This window comes from Bombus vosnesenskii, unplaced genomic scaffold, assembly GCF_011952255.1.
Source record: "Bombus vosnesenskii isolate JDL3184/JDL3185 unplaced genomic scaffold, Bvos_JDL3184-5_v1.1 scf7180000014105, whole genome shotgun sequence".
In the NCBI taxonomy this organism is placed as follows: Eukaryota; Metazoa; Arthropoda; class Insecta; order Hymenoptera; family Apidae; genus Bombus; species Bombus vosnesenskii.
The window spans coordinates 395,968-413,968 of NW_022883371.1; the positions used below are offsets into that span (position 1 = coordinate 395,968).

At 26.1% G+C, this 18,001-nt stretch overlaps 4 protein-coding genes across 13 annotated transcripts in view; 2 read left to right on the forward strand and 2 right to left on the reverse strand.

The window, feature by feature from the left end:
* The window catches only part of LOC117239706 (syntaxin-binding protein 5), a 71,133-nt gene extending 65,067 nt beyond the window's left edge, over window positions 1-6,066 (reverse strand). For 4 of the 9 annotated variants that reach the window (XM_033505500.1, XM_033505496.1, XM_033505497.1 and 1 more), the window contains exon 1: window positions 5,453-6,066. In XM_033505500.1, the coding sequence (XP_033361391.1) occupies window positions 5,453-5,572 (120 nt within the window). In that variant the 5' untranslated portion in view covers window positions 5,573-6,066. The remainder of the gene's footprint in view (window positions 1-5,452) is intronic. The other 5 variants (XM_033505505.1, XM_033505504.1, XM_033505503.1 and 2 more) reach the window with 2 other exon arrangements.
* Window positions 6,067-7,693: 1,627 nt separating this feature from the next.
* Window positions 7,694-10,970, forward strand: LOC117239560 (phosphatidylglycerophosphatase and protein-tyrosine phosphatase 1). The gene is made up of 5 exons (XM_033505229.1): window positions 7,694-7,748; window positions 10,024-10,166; window positions 10,262-10,342; window positions 10,504-10,710; window positions 10,805-10,970. Exons 1-5 carry the CDS (start codon window positions 7,736-7,738, stop codon window positions 10,925-10,927), a joined length of 567 nt encoding a protein of 188 aa, XP_033361120.1. The 5' UTR covers window positions 7,694-7,735; the 3' UTR covers window positions 10,928-10,970.
* Window positions 7,700-8,735, forward strand: LOC117239559 (mitochondrial GTPase 1). Its single transcript, XM_033505228.1, has one exon. It carries the CDS (start codon window positions 7,736-7,738, stop codon window positions 8,702-8,704), a length of 969 nt encoding a protein of 322 aa, XP_033361119.1. The 5' UTR covers window positions 7,700-7,735; the 3' UTR covers window positions 8,705-8,735.
* Window positions 10,971-11,330: 360 nt separating the features above from the next.
* Window positions 11,331-17,936, reverse strand: LOC117239558 (alanine--tRNA ligase, mitochondrial). Of its 2 annotated transcripts, none has more exons than XM_033505225.1 (11): window positions 17,541-17,936; window positions 17,239-17,412; window positions 16,803-17,143; window positions 16,409-16,687; window positions 16,170-16,314; window positions 15,446-15,618; window positions 13,747-14,075; window positions 13,364-13,631; window positions 12,876-13,271; window positions 12,413-12,766; window positions 11,331-11,477 (listed from the first exon to the last, which is right to left on the reverse strand). In XM_033505225.1, the coding sequence occupies exons 1-11, from the start codon at window positions 17,730-17,732 to the stop codon at window positions 11,447-11,449; spliced, it is 2,682 nt and encodes an 893-aa protein (XP_033361116.1). In that variant the 5' UTR covers window positions 17,733-17,936; the 3' UTR covers window positions 11,331-11,446. The 2 variants fall into 2 exon arrangements, with proteins under 2 accessions (XP_033361116.1, XP_033361117.1); XM_033505226.1 differs by having other exon boundaries at window positions 17,239-17,393; window positions 17,541-17,678.
* Window positions 17,937-18,001: the final 65 nt, after the last annotated feature.

An 18,001-nucleotide genomic window follows, 5' to 3' on the forward strand; every position in this document is an offset into this window, starting at 1 on the left:
TTTAGACTATCACTACGTGACTGCTCGCTATTCTGTGCAATTGTTATGTAATTGAAATACAAAATTGCTTTTACTTTTTTCACTCATTGTAACTCGGGTCAGAAAAAATATTATCAGTTCAAAAGTATAGTCAGTAAATAGCGAAGTAAGTGATAAAAAATCTTTTACAAAATTTCATAATAGATACTGCGCATAAATATGAACTATATATCATAAATATTTCAGAAATAACGTTGTTTATACATTGTTAATACAGGCGTAAATAACAAAGCATTCATTTTGAATAATAGATATTATCATGTGAAATCACATAAATAAAACAATAGTTATATTTTTAAACATCTTCAAATCTAATAATATTCATCAACAGTGCAGTTTATATCTAAGACAGTTAAAAGAGTATAATAAAGACACGATTCTCATAAGAGAAACAAAGACGAAGGCCAAAGATATACCAAAGATATATTTAATGTGTAAGACTGGTCAACATAACGTATGAACCACTTTTAGCAGTAAAGTGCAACATCAAAACTATTAAAAAACCTAAGATTCATATACACTTATATCCTACTTGACTTTGTTTTGAAATTGTTACCAGTTTTGTACTGCAGTAACATGGAATTGCTTATCTACAAGGAAGTGCACATTTAAAATAATTAGTGTAGACCTAAATAAAAGCTTTTAGTCGTCGTGTTATAATACCACTACATTGAATTAAATTAAGTAATTTTTAATAAATCATAGAAAAAGTAATTTCTTTTAAATCTAATAATTGAATCAAATAATAAATTTTGATATAATTATAATTCCGTTAATCTAACACATAGCCTCCCCATGTCTAAAGTCTTTCAATCTTGTAAAAATTCAAATAATTATGTAGCATTGTATACAATTTAGTAGATTTAGCAGTGGAATCTTGATTTATTATTAAACATTACTATTGTACCTATAAAAATATAATAACTCGAGGACACAAGATAAATAAACGTTCCATCCCCAAATTTCTACTTTGTTTATTCATGAATAAGATCTGACATTGTAGAAAATTTAAAAATTTCTCTATATTCAAATTTTCATAAAAAAACCAATTGCCTAATATAATTTTGAAATATCTCATTATCTATAATTATCTAAAATGTAAATTTCTATCTACCGTGAAATATAAGGATGTTAATTTAATAACATAATATTCTATTTTTCTCATTAATTGTATTAATAAAATAATATTTTACTAAATTAACATCGTAATGTAAGGCATTATTATGTGCACTGTGAGAATAAAGTTACGATAGATCTACTATCTATGTCATACCACAAATGTTATAGAAGCTTATTATACAATTTAAAAAATACAGTCTATTCACCGACATATATGAGAATCATAATGATCATATATGTATGTAACTATTTGAAACAATTTAAAGGACGTTTTAAAAAAAGACCTTCTTCTGAAACTATGTTAAAATCATTAGAACGTGTCGTTAAAATTTCTGAAATATATTTTCTCACCAACTCATAATTCTATATTTGTTTACAGAAGTCATACGGCTTTTAAATGTAAATCTTTATTTTAATAAAAAAATATCTTAACATTACACTTTCAATTAGTAACAGCAATTCCGACATGTAACATATGGTACATATGTAGAATTAATATATGTATGAACTTCTAAATTCATTTTCTTGCTTTCAAACCAAGCTTTTAAAAATACATACGCACTTTCGTGGACAATATTGGAAAGTTTAAGAACTAAGCAATTAAGCTTACAGAATAGTGTATTGAATATTTTATATACTTTTGTGACAAAAGAAACCTACTTAACTGTTGAAAATCAATGGATTTATTCAATAATCTCTATTTATCATATCACCGTAGATTCAATAACTAAACAACTAACCATATGACTTATAATTGTATTTTTAAACATATATAATTACATATACGACCGATACGTAGGTAGATATATATGTAATGTATTGTTGCAAAATATTAATTTAGAGATTTGACCGAGATAAAAGAGATATTAGGATTAGGGAATGAAATGTGAAAGTATTTCGATTGTCCATCTTACGTAATGACAATAAAATATGATTAAGAGACTGGTAACTTGTAGTGTTGAACAATTTGAAACATTGAAGTAAGAAATATTGAGAATAAGCGAAGAAATACAAGTAAGGGAAGATTCAAAGAGGCTTACTGAAATGATTGTAACGGGAGATGATATCGAGGGAACGTTAATCAAAATCAAGAACATGGTAAAATCGAAGAAAGAAACAAAAATCGAAGAGATCGACATAATGAAGCTACGACAGCTTCACGAAGAACTGAAGGAATTGAAATTAAATACAATAAACGAAAAGAAAGAACTAAAGGAAAGATTGAAGAATTATGTACAGAGGGAATTGGTAAAAAAGAGAGAAGATGGCATCACGCAACAAGTATTCTTGTATTTTTCCATTTTGTATCATCACTTTATTTTATTAGACATTATTTTATTGTTGCGTAAAAGACATTCCTGATCCCTCATTCAAAATCCCATTATATTACATATATTGATGTTATATCGTATTGTATCGATACATGATTATATGTATAATATTCTATTATGTTCAACGCCTCCTACTGAATTTTCATCTTACCAATGAACAGTTTATGTAGGTGACACGATTGTTTTTAAAGGCAGATAAACCGATATGCATGACGTAAAGGAATTCGTTTCGATACTGTTATCGACGCAGCGCATTGAATCTCGACCTGCACATGCTTCCATTAAAAGTAACCTCCTTTATACGTGTATGTGCATTTTGCAACATTTGTTGCGCTAGTTTAAACATCACTTTACTTCTTGAAGCATGAAATAAAGAAAACGATTTGCGGATTCGTATTAAAACTCAGGCACCGATGAAAATACCAGAAAAGAATGAAATATGTAGCAAAACACAAGCAGATCGCATTTATTTTGATTTAACGACAAACCGTATATTGATTTCCTTTGCTGAACGAAAGCCATAAAGCACCACGACGACAGGAAGCATTTATGGTTTGGCCATGCTTCCCACTTTGAAGAATTTTATTCAATACAAGAAACAATAACAAAAAAGCTGTAGAAATTTGCGAAAAACGTAATTCTTTCTTACACTGAAAAGGAATATATTAATCACTAAGCATGCCAACGTTTTAAATATTCTTCCATACTTTACAGCAGACGATAATTCACATATTTACTTAGATATGTTTTCTATCTTTTAGAATTGTTTTCCATACATGAAAATGACATTTTTTTAAACATTAATACAATAAAATATATTAGATTGTTCTTTTCATCATAAAAGGAATCAACTAGGAACTATGAAAATGTAAGTCTGAAAATAACAATTGTACATTTATTCTTAACCTATCTATATTCTTTGGGTATTTCTCTATTGGTTAAAATTCTTGAAAAGGGTATGAGAAAATCGTTATTAACGCGCGCAATTTTTAATTCTAATTTTATGCTCCTGTCTTTCTTAAATCATTATAAGAGTACATATCTTTGTTTGTTGAAATGAAAGCAAAATTAGAATATATAATTCGAAGACCGTAGCAAGATTAATCATATCGTATAAGGAAATTTATATAGTATATGTAAGCGTAATTCTGTCTCTATCTACATAATCCGTTGGGCGTTTCTGTCGTCTCGTATAAAAACAAACTTGAATACATTAATCCAATGTTTCACGATTGATTACTTTTTATATATGAATTTATTGTAAACAAAAAAATGTTAAAAATTCCATCCTTTTAATAATAATCCTATGGAAACTATAATACGTGATAAATGGTTTATACGATGATAATTAATTTCACTTTCCACGAGTACTGGACAACACAACTTTTTTTACTGAATAATTATATTTATCTATATCTTAATAACTTGAATTTCATGCTCAAAGAAGAACATCTTATTTATTATTTTTATTATTTAATACGATGACAATACTAACAAATGATCTTCAAGAGATCTTGAAGACATAAGCATCAATGCTACTGAATAAAATTATTGCAAATCTATAATATTCAATCTATCTCTCTCTCTCTCTCTCTCTCCCCTCTCTCTCCCCCTCTCTCTCCCGATTAAGATGCCAGATGATATAAATGCTATAATATAATACTAGTATAATAAAGTCAAAAAGCATCATTATATCCGTTTGGCAATTTCTCTTAAGTCACCTTCCACTTTTCTTTAAAAAGTTATATTTATTCGCACTATTAACAATTTTGAAATCAATATTCATATTTAACTACGTCACGTTGATATGCAACCCACCAATGTTACTCTGATAATGTATTACATGTACTTAGGATAAACTATCGCTAGATATGTATCGTGCAAGTGCATATCGTCACTTCTTTTGCATGGTGTAATCCTTTCTTACTTAGAACGTTAAGGTATTATAATCGATTAAAATGCCAAATGTATCTGTTGAATAAATATGCAATTATAAATATTCCGAAAAGATTAAAGATCACATTGTTCTTTTGAATTATTTGTAATTCGATTTGTATTGAAAATTCATAATAATCAATTTCTTAACTCCTACTAACTGATAATCGTAATTATAAACGAATCGAAATTTTTTATTTTGAAAAAGTTTTAATACTTGTAAGATAGTGCAAAGAATGTATCTTATACACGTCTACATTATTTTCCTTTCCTCGTTTCTTTATTATAAAGTTCTAATTGATAGAACCTTATCATAATTCATATTATATCATAATTTACAAAAAAATTCACGTTATTTCTAAACCAGAAATACTTTTGTACTTATTAGTATTTCATATATATATATACTTATATATGTCCATACATACGTATACACTAGACTTTATTCCTTTATAACCTGTATTCAATGCTATTCATCGAAATTACACGCATTAAAGAATATGGTAATAAACAGAACTTAGCAACAAATACATTCAGCTATTTTGCATCTATTTAAATTTGTAGCTGTATATTTGCTTAAAAGTAATATATTACAATAAAGATAATAATAATATTAGTAACTTCAGGAACACAATATAATATGTATGGTCGTTTTTAATTCAAGATTATTTTTACGATATTTTGATTCTACATTTATATTACTAATAGTGGTGATATCATAGTATATATTGTACAACATATATCCACTATGATAACATTAGTGATATTATACTGACATATTAATTTCATAGTTAGAAAAATGGCTATAGTTGTCAAATAAAAAGTCAAACGATAAAAAACGTAGTATGCAATAAATGCTTCTAAATTGGGTCATTCCACTTATAAACCGAAAACAGCTTTTAGAAAAAGATAATAATATATATATTCAAAATAACATAGCATATTTTAATCTATTTTAACGCTAGTACATGTAATTTGAAATAGATGTGTAACTTATAAGTTAATAGTTATAGTATATCGCTACTGACCTTCTTTACTTGAAAATGCTCTGGCCGTAAATTTTCGACGATTTCCTGATCAGGTTTGACGGGTTGCGGTACCGATGATCGGAACCCGTCGAGCACGCCTTTAATTGTAAACTTCTTCATTACGAACCGAAGATAACACCTAAAGGATCACATGTGCAGCAGCAACACAAATTCAAGTCTTCCTAAAGTTCCAAGTCAAAATACGTAATTTTGAGAAAATGGAATTAACAAGAAAATTCGAAATTTCTTATGACAAAAATTTTCAATATGTTCTATTTAAAAGTTCCTTTTTCCGTGAAAAACTAACGATGACATCTTTGCGGATGAATGGAAAGTAACACTCATCGATATTTCGAGTCTTACGGGACCTCTTCTACATTTTGACAGAATAACGATAACGTCGGAGAGGCACTTCAGCACATTTCGAGATCGTAGTACTTTGTGTAAATATAGACGCACACGTTACCGTAACCGTTTGTCGGCGCGTTTTTACAAATGCTGCGTGACCAGAATTGTTTTCGTAGTTAACAGCAATGCAGTGTTGTTTAATCGTGTCAGGATCAATAACTGGCAACAGGCTCATGTGGATTCTTGCATGACCGCGAACCTACCCTGTGCGCAATCGTGAACAAACCTTTATGGCAAGTTTTTATGTCAAGTTCGTATCATCATAAAGGTAGTCCAAAGTGTGGTACAACAATAGATAGTTACTCTCGGCATATTGATCTGTGTAAATTAACTATTAATAGCAACTTATAAATCTGAGTTATCAACAATAAGTTAAATTTCGATTTATAGTTATAAGTTTCACATTTGACTATTTAGTTATAAATTAAAGCGTTTAACGAAATTGTATTTTAGAATACTGGATATAAAATTAATTAAATAAATGTCAGCGAAATTTGTTTGTAGGATTCATTAATTTTAAGCTAATAAAGGTTTTACATGCATTCTTCCAATATATGTATCAATCGTAAATTCATTTCAATTGGATGATAATTCTTAGGTAGTTTATGCGATGACAAATAAGCACTTGTATAAATATATATGAATAATAATTAAACAGTATCATCTATATAAGAAATATAAACAGTTTCTTTCTCATTTTTAAATTATTTATTTTTAAATATTTCTATGTACAATACGCTGAATAAAGTAAATTAAAATCATAGTCATAAATTCTAAATGGCTCTTGATACTACCAACTTTATGAATAACCTAGTGCTTTTTCTAGTACTTTTACAAAGTATATCTATATTATATCTGATTATATTTATATTTACAAAATATATCTATAGCCTGCCCAACGAGATGAGACAATAAACGTAAATAAAACGTGATTATTACGACTGCAACTATTGATTGTCGACTAGTGAAACTCAAGTGTCACTAATCGAGGGACTATAGACCTTTTTATGAAATTTAAACCTATTATCCGACTTTTGTCAAATAAAGTTTACATACATATAATATATATAATGACATTAAATTGAATCATTACAAAGTTTTTATCGCCTAAAACAACCTGATATTTTACAGTACTAATAATAATAATATTTTATAATAGAATACAATGTTCTTTACATTGAAAATTGATAACATATATTACGGTAAAGGAAACATTTCTAAAATATTGTTTTTGTAACCTTTCGGATCTAAATATAATCAATTCAATTAACTTATATATAGTAATATATGTGTATATATATAAACTTAAATGTAATCGCAGAGAAAATTTTCTCTTATAGTTACATATATGTAATATATTTAATTACAATATAATATATTTATTTGATATACAAATGTACAGTATATTATATTATACAAATATATTGCAAAATAAAACAAATTTAAACATTCGTTTAATAGAATGTTAAATAATTAAACTCCTTTGAAATATTTACATATGTTCATTGTATATACAGTATTATGTAAGTACAATATTCATTTTTAAGTGAATTACAGAATATAATCAGATTTTCTTATATCCAACTTTTTACATACTTAAACATTTTGAACTGCTTATATAATCACTATTTTAAATACATATTATCTGCAATATAGAGTATTGTATGTACATAAAATGAACAGAATTCAGCATAAGGTTACCATAATTTTTTTATATAAATATTTTTAATTTAATGCGTACACATTACTGTATAATTAAATTTCGACATTATGTACTTACTAATTAATAAATATGTATATTTAAAATATTATACAACACAACTATTGTTTCAGGAAATTTCTTAGGAAGAATTGTATAGGTTAAGAAGTTTCAAAATGATGAGTCCAGGTAATGTAACACCCAAATTTCGTGATATTTTCAACATACCAACAAAAGATATATTAAGATGGTTCCCTGGACATATGGGTAAAGGCTTAAAAAACATGCAAAAACAGTTAAAAAACGTAGATTGTATCATTGAAGTTCATGATGCAAGAATTCCAGTTTCTGGACATTATGCAGATTACAGCAACACATTGACTGGATTAAAACCTCATATTTTTGTATTAAACAAAATGGATTTAGCTGATATGAAATTTAAGAACTGTATAGTGGAAAATTTAAATCAAAAGGGATTATCTAACATATTATTTACTAGTTTTAGAAATGTAAAATGTGAAGGTGCTAAAGAATTATTACCTTTAGCACAAAAATTAATTAAGGAATCAAATCGCCATAACAGAGCACAAGAGTCTTCATTTCAAATAATGATCATTGGCGTTCCTAATGTAGGGAAATCATCACTTATCAATCGTTTAAGAAATAATATTCTTCGTAAAAGTAGTGCTGTGCCAGTTGGCGGTATTGCTGGCATTACACGATCTGTATCAACACGAGTGAAAGTATCAGAAAAACCAGATATCTATGTTTTAGATACACCAGGAATTTTAACTCCCAAAGTAGATAATATGCATACAGGCTTAAAATTAGCATTAGTTGGTTGTATGCAAGATCATTTAATAGGTCCAGAAATATTGGCAGACTTTTTATTATTTTGGCTAAATAAACAGAAACGATTTGAATATGTTGAAAAATTAGAACTAAGAGAACCACATGATAATATATCATACATTCTTACATATATTGCAGCAAAATTAAAAAAGACTTTAAGAATAAAGAATTATGATGGTAAAATAATTATAAAGCCAGACTTAAGGTTTGCAGCAGAACATTTTCTTTCTTTATTCAGAAAAGGAGAATTAGGCTATTATTGTTTAGATGAAGATTTATTACTGTCAAAATGAAATTTAAATATAAAATATATAATTACAAACATATTACGTTTTTTGTTAGAAATTTAAAAATATTTTCAACTATATATATATATATCAAAACAGTATATCATAAGATTTCTGCTTGTGTACAATAAATCTTAATAATTTTGATATTTAAAAATAAATTTCCATAATTCTATATATATAATAATGATCAGCATTGCTATTATTATCATATAATTATTCCTCTTTATCCAAATATGGGACATTATATATCATAGCTAATGTATCTACATACGTATATACATATGCATGTATTTGATTAGCAGTTAAATATATATAGAAAAAATTTAATCTTATTAATAATTATATTAATTAAAAAAATAAAAAGTGATAAAAGGCTATTAGAACAAAGTAATATTATTTACGATAAATTAATATCAAGAACTATAATAAATAAAATAATTGCATTATTTAAATGTTTCTTTAATAAATAAAAAACGATATAACAATATTAAAGAATAATGGCAAATACAATATAATCTTGATTACTATTGAAGAAAATATTAAAAAAGCTATATCATATACATTATGTCATATATAAACAGAATCTGTGCATTAATAATATTTTAATCAGTCTTCTATAAAATCAATAGGATTTTGAAAAAAAAGTATAGTTATGTACATGTAATTGTGGGATAATTATAACAATGATAATCATAATTAAATAAATATGTATATTATGAAAGTAAGTCATTTGATATCGAAAAATTCTAAGTATTTTTATTAATTCAATATTATGAGATTGAATGTTTTAGATTCAGTAGCAACATTTCGAAGTTATAAGTAGATATACGTATTTATTTATTTAATTATAAATTTATATCTTTATTAATTTTCAAAATTATGAAATCATTTCAAAACAGATTATTTTTTATTATACAAAGTTCGATTACTTTAATTTGTTTTAAACAAAAATTATTTAGTCTATTCATTTAAATAATTTAAGGTTTCGTACAATGATTATTTATACTATATGTTGTACTATATGTTGTTGCTTATTAAAAGTGATTGCTTTAAAAAAAATGTATGAATCTTACTACGTAACTAGCGTAAACCGTTATGTTAACATTCACTCCCTTCTCATATTATAAATTCTGTTACTTTCACCTTGTGAACTACTTACAATATCACGACTGGTTGTAAAGTCTTTGATAAGATTTAATAAGATTGTTTAAGAAATACTTAAAATAAAATTATACTATATACGTTTATTGTATTTAACACGAAAGTTAATGTTTGATTTATATATATATAGTGACTGCCTTACTAACGAATTTAAATTATAGTGGCAATGTTTGCGAGGTTGACATTTTATCCAACGCTTCTCTATAATGTATTAATGGAAAAAATTTCGTCAAGAAATTGGTACGATAGAATTGATGACACTGTTATATTAGGTGCTCTACCATTTCGAAGTATGATCAAACAGGTATATTACATTATACATGCTACATAATTTGAATTTATAAAATTGCAATAAAAATATAATTTAATTGCGAAAAAATAAGATCTTTAAAATTTTAGTTAATAAATGAAGAAAATGTCCGAGGTGTTGTTTCAATGAATGAAGATTATGAATTACAGTTGTTTTCCAATACTAAAGAGGTATATATATATATATACATATATGTATACACACATATATATATAAATATAAACATACATATATAAGAATTATTACTATATATATTTAAATAAAAATTTTTAAGTTAATATATTAAACAACACTGACAACATTGAAACATTTGATTGCACATATTTTTTAGGAATGGAAAAATAATAATGTGGAATTTTTACAACTACCTGTAACAGATATTTTTCAATCACCTTCACAAGAAAAATTACAACTTGGAGTAAATTTTATTAACAAATTTCGTGATGTTCCGACTGAATTAAATACTAAAACTGTTTATGTTCATTGTAAAGCAGGAAGAACACGTAGTGCAACATTAGTTGGATGCTACTTAATGAAGGTAAGATAATTATAAACATATGGATTTTTTTATAGAATTTCATATATCTTTCAAATTGAATTAAATTGAACATTATAAAAATAATCCTTGTTAGAAAAATCAGTGGACTCCAGAGGAAGCAGTAGCATATATGCAACAAAAAAGACCTCACATATTATTACGTACCGAACAGTGGAATGCATTAAGACTTTTTTATAACAACCATGTAAAACAATAATACATCATTTAGATAAATATACAGTTATTATTAAACTAATATATATATAAATAAAATTTTATTTGTTGCAAAATTTTTATGTACAAGTTAAAACATGTTTATTACTTACTAAATCTCTAATTCTTTGTAATTAATAGAGATACAGAAGTAATAGTCTATATAAAACATAAAAATATAAAATTTTGCAGAATAATAATTATAATGAAATAAAATATAGGACAATTTATGAAAAATAAAGCACCTAAATATGCTTGTTGTATTATAAAACTTGACTGAATAAAAGTACAATATTATTGCATATAATGATACAAAAATTTTATCTATATATTTATAATTAATATAATTTAATCTAATATACATATTAAGAAATGCAAACATTAATTTAATATATATTTCATTTACACATGGCAAGTCAATTACTAGATATTTATGCATTTATAGAAAATTTAGAAATGCAAAAGTTTGTACAATGTACATAATATAGAAAATTCTATAAAATATCCTTAAACCCCAAACATCTCAATCCATCCCTTTTTGTTTTCTTGAATACCTATAATTAATATATTGGAAATAGTATTAACAAAATTGGAATGGAGTACTTCAAAATATTATTATTAATTTAAATGTAAAAGAATTAAAACTACAGTAATCTCTAATGTAATATCAAAAATCAAATTTCCAAAATTTATATTGATGGTGATAATGACACATTGAAAACATTGATATTAATTGACATTTGAAAACTGATATCTCTCATACATATAATACACATTAGGGTTGTGCCGACTAATAGGTTAAGCTGACTATCCGTCCACTTTTGTAGTTGGCGACTAGTCGGTAAAAAAAACTATTTATCGGCCTTAAATTTTTAGTATCATAGGACATACAAGTAAAACTACAATAAGCTTTCTTTACTGTCATTAGCATAATGTTAATATTTCTTAATATGTAGTATACTTACTTATGGGTACATATTTGCATGTAACCTAATTATTATATAAAAAATTAAAAATAATAGTATTTATTGAAATAAATTAAATAAGTAGGTATCAATTAACTAGGAACATTGATTATTATTTCTTAATTTTATTACAACAAAAAACTGTTTAAAATGAAGAAACACGACGTAATAAAATAAATACAACAAACAATTTTCTCTTTGGATTCGTAATATTATACAATAATAAATTTGACGCGATTTATAGCGGTGTTTAAAAATAATCAGCAAATAATCGGGAGCCGATTAATTGGTTAATCGGCTAGTCGGCCAAAACCCTAATCGTTATACGACTACGTCTCTAATACACAATTATTTCTCTATTATTAATTATTGTTGACTGTTCTTAATTATTATCGTTAATATATGATATCCTATATTATTATATCTTCAATGAATGTTATTCAAGGTAATATTTGGAAATTAATATTATAAAAATTTAATTGATAGATTCTAATCACAGTTATATCGCTATGCATAATACTTACTTTTTTATTTCTTGCATTTGTATGTGAAAAATTTTATCTAAATCTTTTAATTTCATTAAACACTCTTCTTTAATGAGATATGGTATTGGTATTCTATTGGGATTTTTTATCTCACTCTCAATCTTTTTACTAATTGTTTTAAATTTTTTACGTGATACTTTTCCATTTTTCAATTCGTTTTCTAAATCCAAAATTTTATAATGTATATTTTCACCTGCCAATTTGGCAGACCTTGCAAGTGATCCTACAGTTGCTTCAAGAGTAAAATTTGATGTTCCTTTTGAGAAATAATTGAGAAAACAAAAATATTTTAATTCTCCTGTTTTAAATACATGTGTACCACAACATGCTTCTCTAAATGAAACATATACATAGTATCAGTTATCATCAAATAAAAAAATATCTAAAGAAAGAATTTTTTTTCAAAACATAGCTTTTCTTATTATTTTCTAAGAATACTTACTTTGATCTTAAATCATGAAAATTAATTTCTATGAGCCTAATATCCTTGTAAAAATGAATTTCTCCTGGTATTAATGTTACAGAACTTTCTGCTAATAATTCCAAAGCATTTAATATTTTTGTAGTAACTGGGACATTAGCTATTATAACATTATTTATAAGTTCTTCAATTTCTTTCAATTGCCTGAAAGAAAGATTTTCTCCAAATGAATTAAATTGACATTTTAAGCTGTGTGGAATAATAGTAGAATTCCGTAAATAAACTGCTTGCATAATTTGTTGTATTGATGCATGTAATAAATGTGTTGCAGTATGATGTTGCATTACTCCTACACGAAATTCAGGTTCAATGGAAACCAAACAATCATCTTTAAGGTTTAGTTCTTCAATCCATTTTCTATAGGAACAAATTTTTTCTTTATAGATTCTTGCTACTACAATATTAACAACTATAATACAATTATGGTAAAAATTAAAATAAAAACTTACCTCAAATCAGTTTGTACAAATTTTCCATAATGTATAACATATCCATTAATTTTCTTCACATCATATACATTAAACGTCCAATTTTTTGAACAGATGATAGCCTTGTCTGATATTTGACCACCCTGTGTTGAATAACATAATGTTTTATCCAATATAAGTCCAATTTTATCTTTATCTGATTCTGCATTGTAATTTGTAATTGTCTCATTAACAGTTGAATGTATATTTTTGTTTGTATTTTCATTTTCTTTGTTTATTATTGTATTATCTGAAACAAAGAAATTATGTACTCTTTTACTATATTATTTGAATTTAGGTAATACGAAATCAGTACACACAAACGTACACACAAACAAAGAGAGAGATTAATGATCAATCTTTACCATTTATAATTAATGCCATAATTTTACTTTCAACTTTAGGAAACTCATAACTATTTCCATTAAGAACACATTTATATTTAAAGCTGTCATCAGTTTTAGGTATACAATTTTCTTCAAGTATTTCTAAAGATTTCTTTATGTCTGTTATACTACTCTTTTCAAGGCCGATTCTAGACCGATTTTTGAGACATTCTAATTCTTTCTGGAAAGCTACTTTATCAAAATATAGAGATTCAATATTTGCTAGTTTAGTAATTATTTCTACACTTAAACCATATGTGTCATATAACTTGAAAGCAACACTTCCTGATAAAACATTACTTCCTTCTCTGCAAAATTAATAATAAATTAAACAACATGTACTTTTTTGCCTATAATGGGTGATCTACATAAAATACATTTGCTAGTCTACATAGAGTTTCATATCTGTATTGACCCATAGCAATTGGCGAATATAAAAACTAAGTTTTCACAATTAAATAATACCTTATTATTGGGTTGTTGAATAAGTCAAACTTTTCTGAGGTCATGTTTTTGTTTAGAGACAACAAAAATTCTACATGGATGAAATAATGACATTACCCAATAGATGGCAGGAGATTGTTGAATAGGATGGTGTACATTTGGTTTAATTGTATTATTGCAAGGTGTCAGAATATAATTTATAATTCATATTAGAAGAGATTTAAGATTTATCCAACAATCCAATATGCATATAGTTATCATATTCCTCACTAATGCTGTTAATAAATTCATATATATGATAGAGGATCGATAAAAAATGATCCACTATCATTATTTTTGCTCTACAATCCTCTATAACCATCAACATAATCTGTTTGCGACATTACTTGTAATTCTACCTTTTGACATTCTTCTTAATCAGGATGAACTTAGCAATTCTCATATAAAATGTTACAAGTTATTATCTTGGAAACTACTACATTTTTTTAATGTAAACAGATGACTCTATCAATATATTAAAATTAAAGTAGAACTTTAATTTATGTTTTCAGAATATATATTAGGTTCTATTAGATAAGTATTATGTTGTCCATTTTGTTCTATTTCTATTATTATGATCATACATAGTTCAATAAAATAATATAAAACAAAAAATGTTGTACATCTATTATTTCCTTACAAAATGAAAGAAGCTTTTGAGATAACCTAATAGATTTTACTTTTGCAAATATTCAAAATATTGCTTGTTCAAAAATAAAGTCTACTTTTTTGTGTTGCTGTATATTCCAGACTTGATTTTTATTAAAACATTGTCATGAAAAAGGTTTGAGATAAATATTGTTTTTAAGTAAACTTATAAAATATAAAAATGTGCCATTTCATTTAAATAAATGAGGGAGTATTTTGCCCCTTAGGAAATCAGTAATAGTCTCATGTATTCTATAAAAAAAACGTAATGAACCATTTATTCTATGAAAGAATCTAATAAATCAAACTTACAAGTGAACCAAGTACTGTTTGTCTTATATTCAGGTTGCAAATTATAGATACAGATTGCTGCACGAACTCTTTGCTTCATGAACTGCTCTTTCCAAAAAATGATGGAGATAGTTCCCATCATAATACAAGCTAGAATTTCAAACTACAATACAAAATATACTAACTTTAATAATTTATAAAAAGACAGTTTATATTTTGCGTAGATCACCCTATATACTTATATACAGACACATACAAGTTATTAAGTACACGTTGAAGGTACTTGTATCCATCTCCAAGTCCAGGAATCAGTTGTTCAGTAATCGAACTCAATTGAGGATATGTTTTAACAATATTTGTCCATTGTTTACAACAATCATGCTTTAATTTTTTATATAATTCTTCTTCAAATTCTATTATCTTTTGCACCTAAATATAATTATACAGGGTGGTTGGTAACTGGTGGTACAAGCGGAAAGGGAGTGATTCTACGCGAAAAAAGAAGTCGAAAATATAGAATAAAAATTTTTCGTTTGAGGCTTTGTTTTCGAGAAAATCGACTTTGAATTTTCGCTCGGTATGCGTGCACTTTATCACATCTCGTTATAACGGATCTCACTGTAGATCGTTGTCTCGATGGATATTATCGCAGTTTAAGTTTGTTTTTGCCGTAACGGAAAATTAGGAATGCATAATGAAATAATATGAAGTAATTATAAAGTTTATTATTATAAAAATTGCTGAAAATGCTGAAGAGCGAAAATTCAAAGTCGATTTTCTCGAAAACAAAGCCTCAAACGAAATATTTTTATTCTATATTTTTGACTTCTTTTTTCGCGTAGAATCACCCCCTTTCCGCTTGTACCACCAGTTACCAATCACCCTGTATTACATAATAAATTACAAAATGCTATATGATAGACAAATAAATTATAAGATCTTACACTATCTTTCTTATTATATTTTTTACTTTATAGCACCTTTTTTAAATTTTCCTGCAGTTCTGGATAAACATCACCTAAAGTTTCTACTACAATATATGAGAGTTCAGAAAGTATTCCCTGTTTTTTAAATACTTTTTCACTAACATCAATTGATTTTCTTATTATTTTCCTAAGTTTATTACTGAAAAGATAAACCCATAGTTACATACAACTATTATATACATAATTATGTACATAATATATTAATTATAATTATTGTATTTAGAATAATTTACCTTTGTTCTGGTATAACTCCGTCTGCTAAAGCTACAGTAATCATTCTGCTATGATCTGCCAAAATTCTATATCCACTATCAAGTTCATTTTCGTCATTATAAAATTTACCTTTATATTCTGGTGCTTTTGTATATTTTTGAATAGTTTTAAAAAATGGTTGAAAAATATCTGTATCGTAATTGGATTGTTTTCCTTGTAATACTGCAACTAGTCTTTCAAATCCCATGCCTGTATCAACATAATGTTTTGGTAGAGGTACTATTGTACCATTTGATAATCTAATGTAAAATGATAACAAATTGGTATTTAAAATAATATAGATATTATATTATACAAAAAATATTTATTGCAAGCTTTATAATAATAATTCTTCTATATTGCTTTATTCCATACCGTTCATATTGTATAAAGACTATGTTCCATAGTTCAGTAAGATCTGTGTAACCCTTGTTAATTTGCATACACCGATTTTTTAATTGCTTTGTATGATCTATATGTATTTCTGTACAAGGACCACATGGTCCTGAAATACCCATTTCCCAAAAATTCTCTTGTAACCCAAATGGAAGAACTTTATCTTCCCTAATGCCTATACTTAACCAAACATCTTTACATTCTAAATCAGGTTCCAATTCCAATCTTTCATCTCCACCAAAATATGTTACATATAAACATTCTTCATTAATACCATAATGTTTCGTTAATAAATTCCAAGCATAACGACAAGCTTCTTCCTACAAATATGAATTGAAAACTAAAAGTGATAAAATATCTTTTTAAAATAAATATTATATATTTGTTTTATAATAAAATATTTTTAGAAACTTACTTTAAAGTAACTCCCAAAAGACCAGCTTCCTAACATTTCAAAAAATGTGTGATGATAGCTATCGTTTCCAACTATATTCAGATCATTATGTTTTCCACTGATTCTTATACATTTTTGTGAATTTGTAACTTTCATTGCAGGCGGATTGTAATAATCTAAAAAAATTCCTTTAAACTAAAAAAATTTAGATGTTTTATAGATATTTGATACTATGAAACAATATAATTAATGAAAATTAATTATAAAAAGTAATAGTAATCTGTGATAGATTTATTTTTTATAATTCTAGTTTTGAAACATACTTGGTTCATGCCAGCATTAACAAATGCTATTGTATGATCATTATATGAAATAACAGGGCTTGATCGAATAAAAGTATGCCCCAAATCTTTTTTAAAATAATCCAAAAATTCATTTCTGATTGATTTTGCACTTTTTTGTATTGCAGATACAGTACCAGAACTATACATTCGTACTCGTAAAATGTGATTCATATCTTTTTTAGTTTAAGTATTATTAACAACCTTTGATTCAAATTAATTAATCTATTAACTTAAACAACTATAATTTAAAGATATTATAAATTAATAAGTGATATAAATGATAGTATAAATTACTTAAAGCATAGTATATTATATAAATTGTGAGTTAGGTTCAAGTAGGCTTCTACGCGATCATACAAACAGATCTCAAAGCTCATATACCTAAACCTGCGGTAAACCGTCCGGAAATTGAGTCGTGACTAGTGGTGAAAAGTTAACAT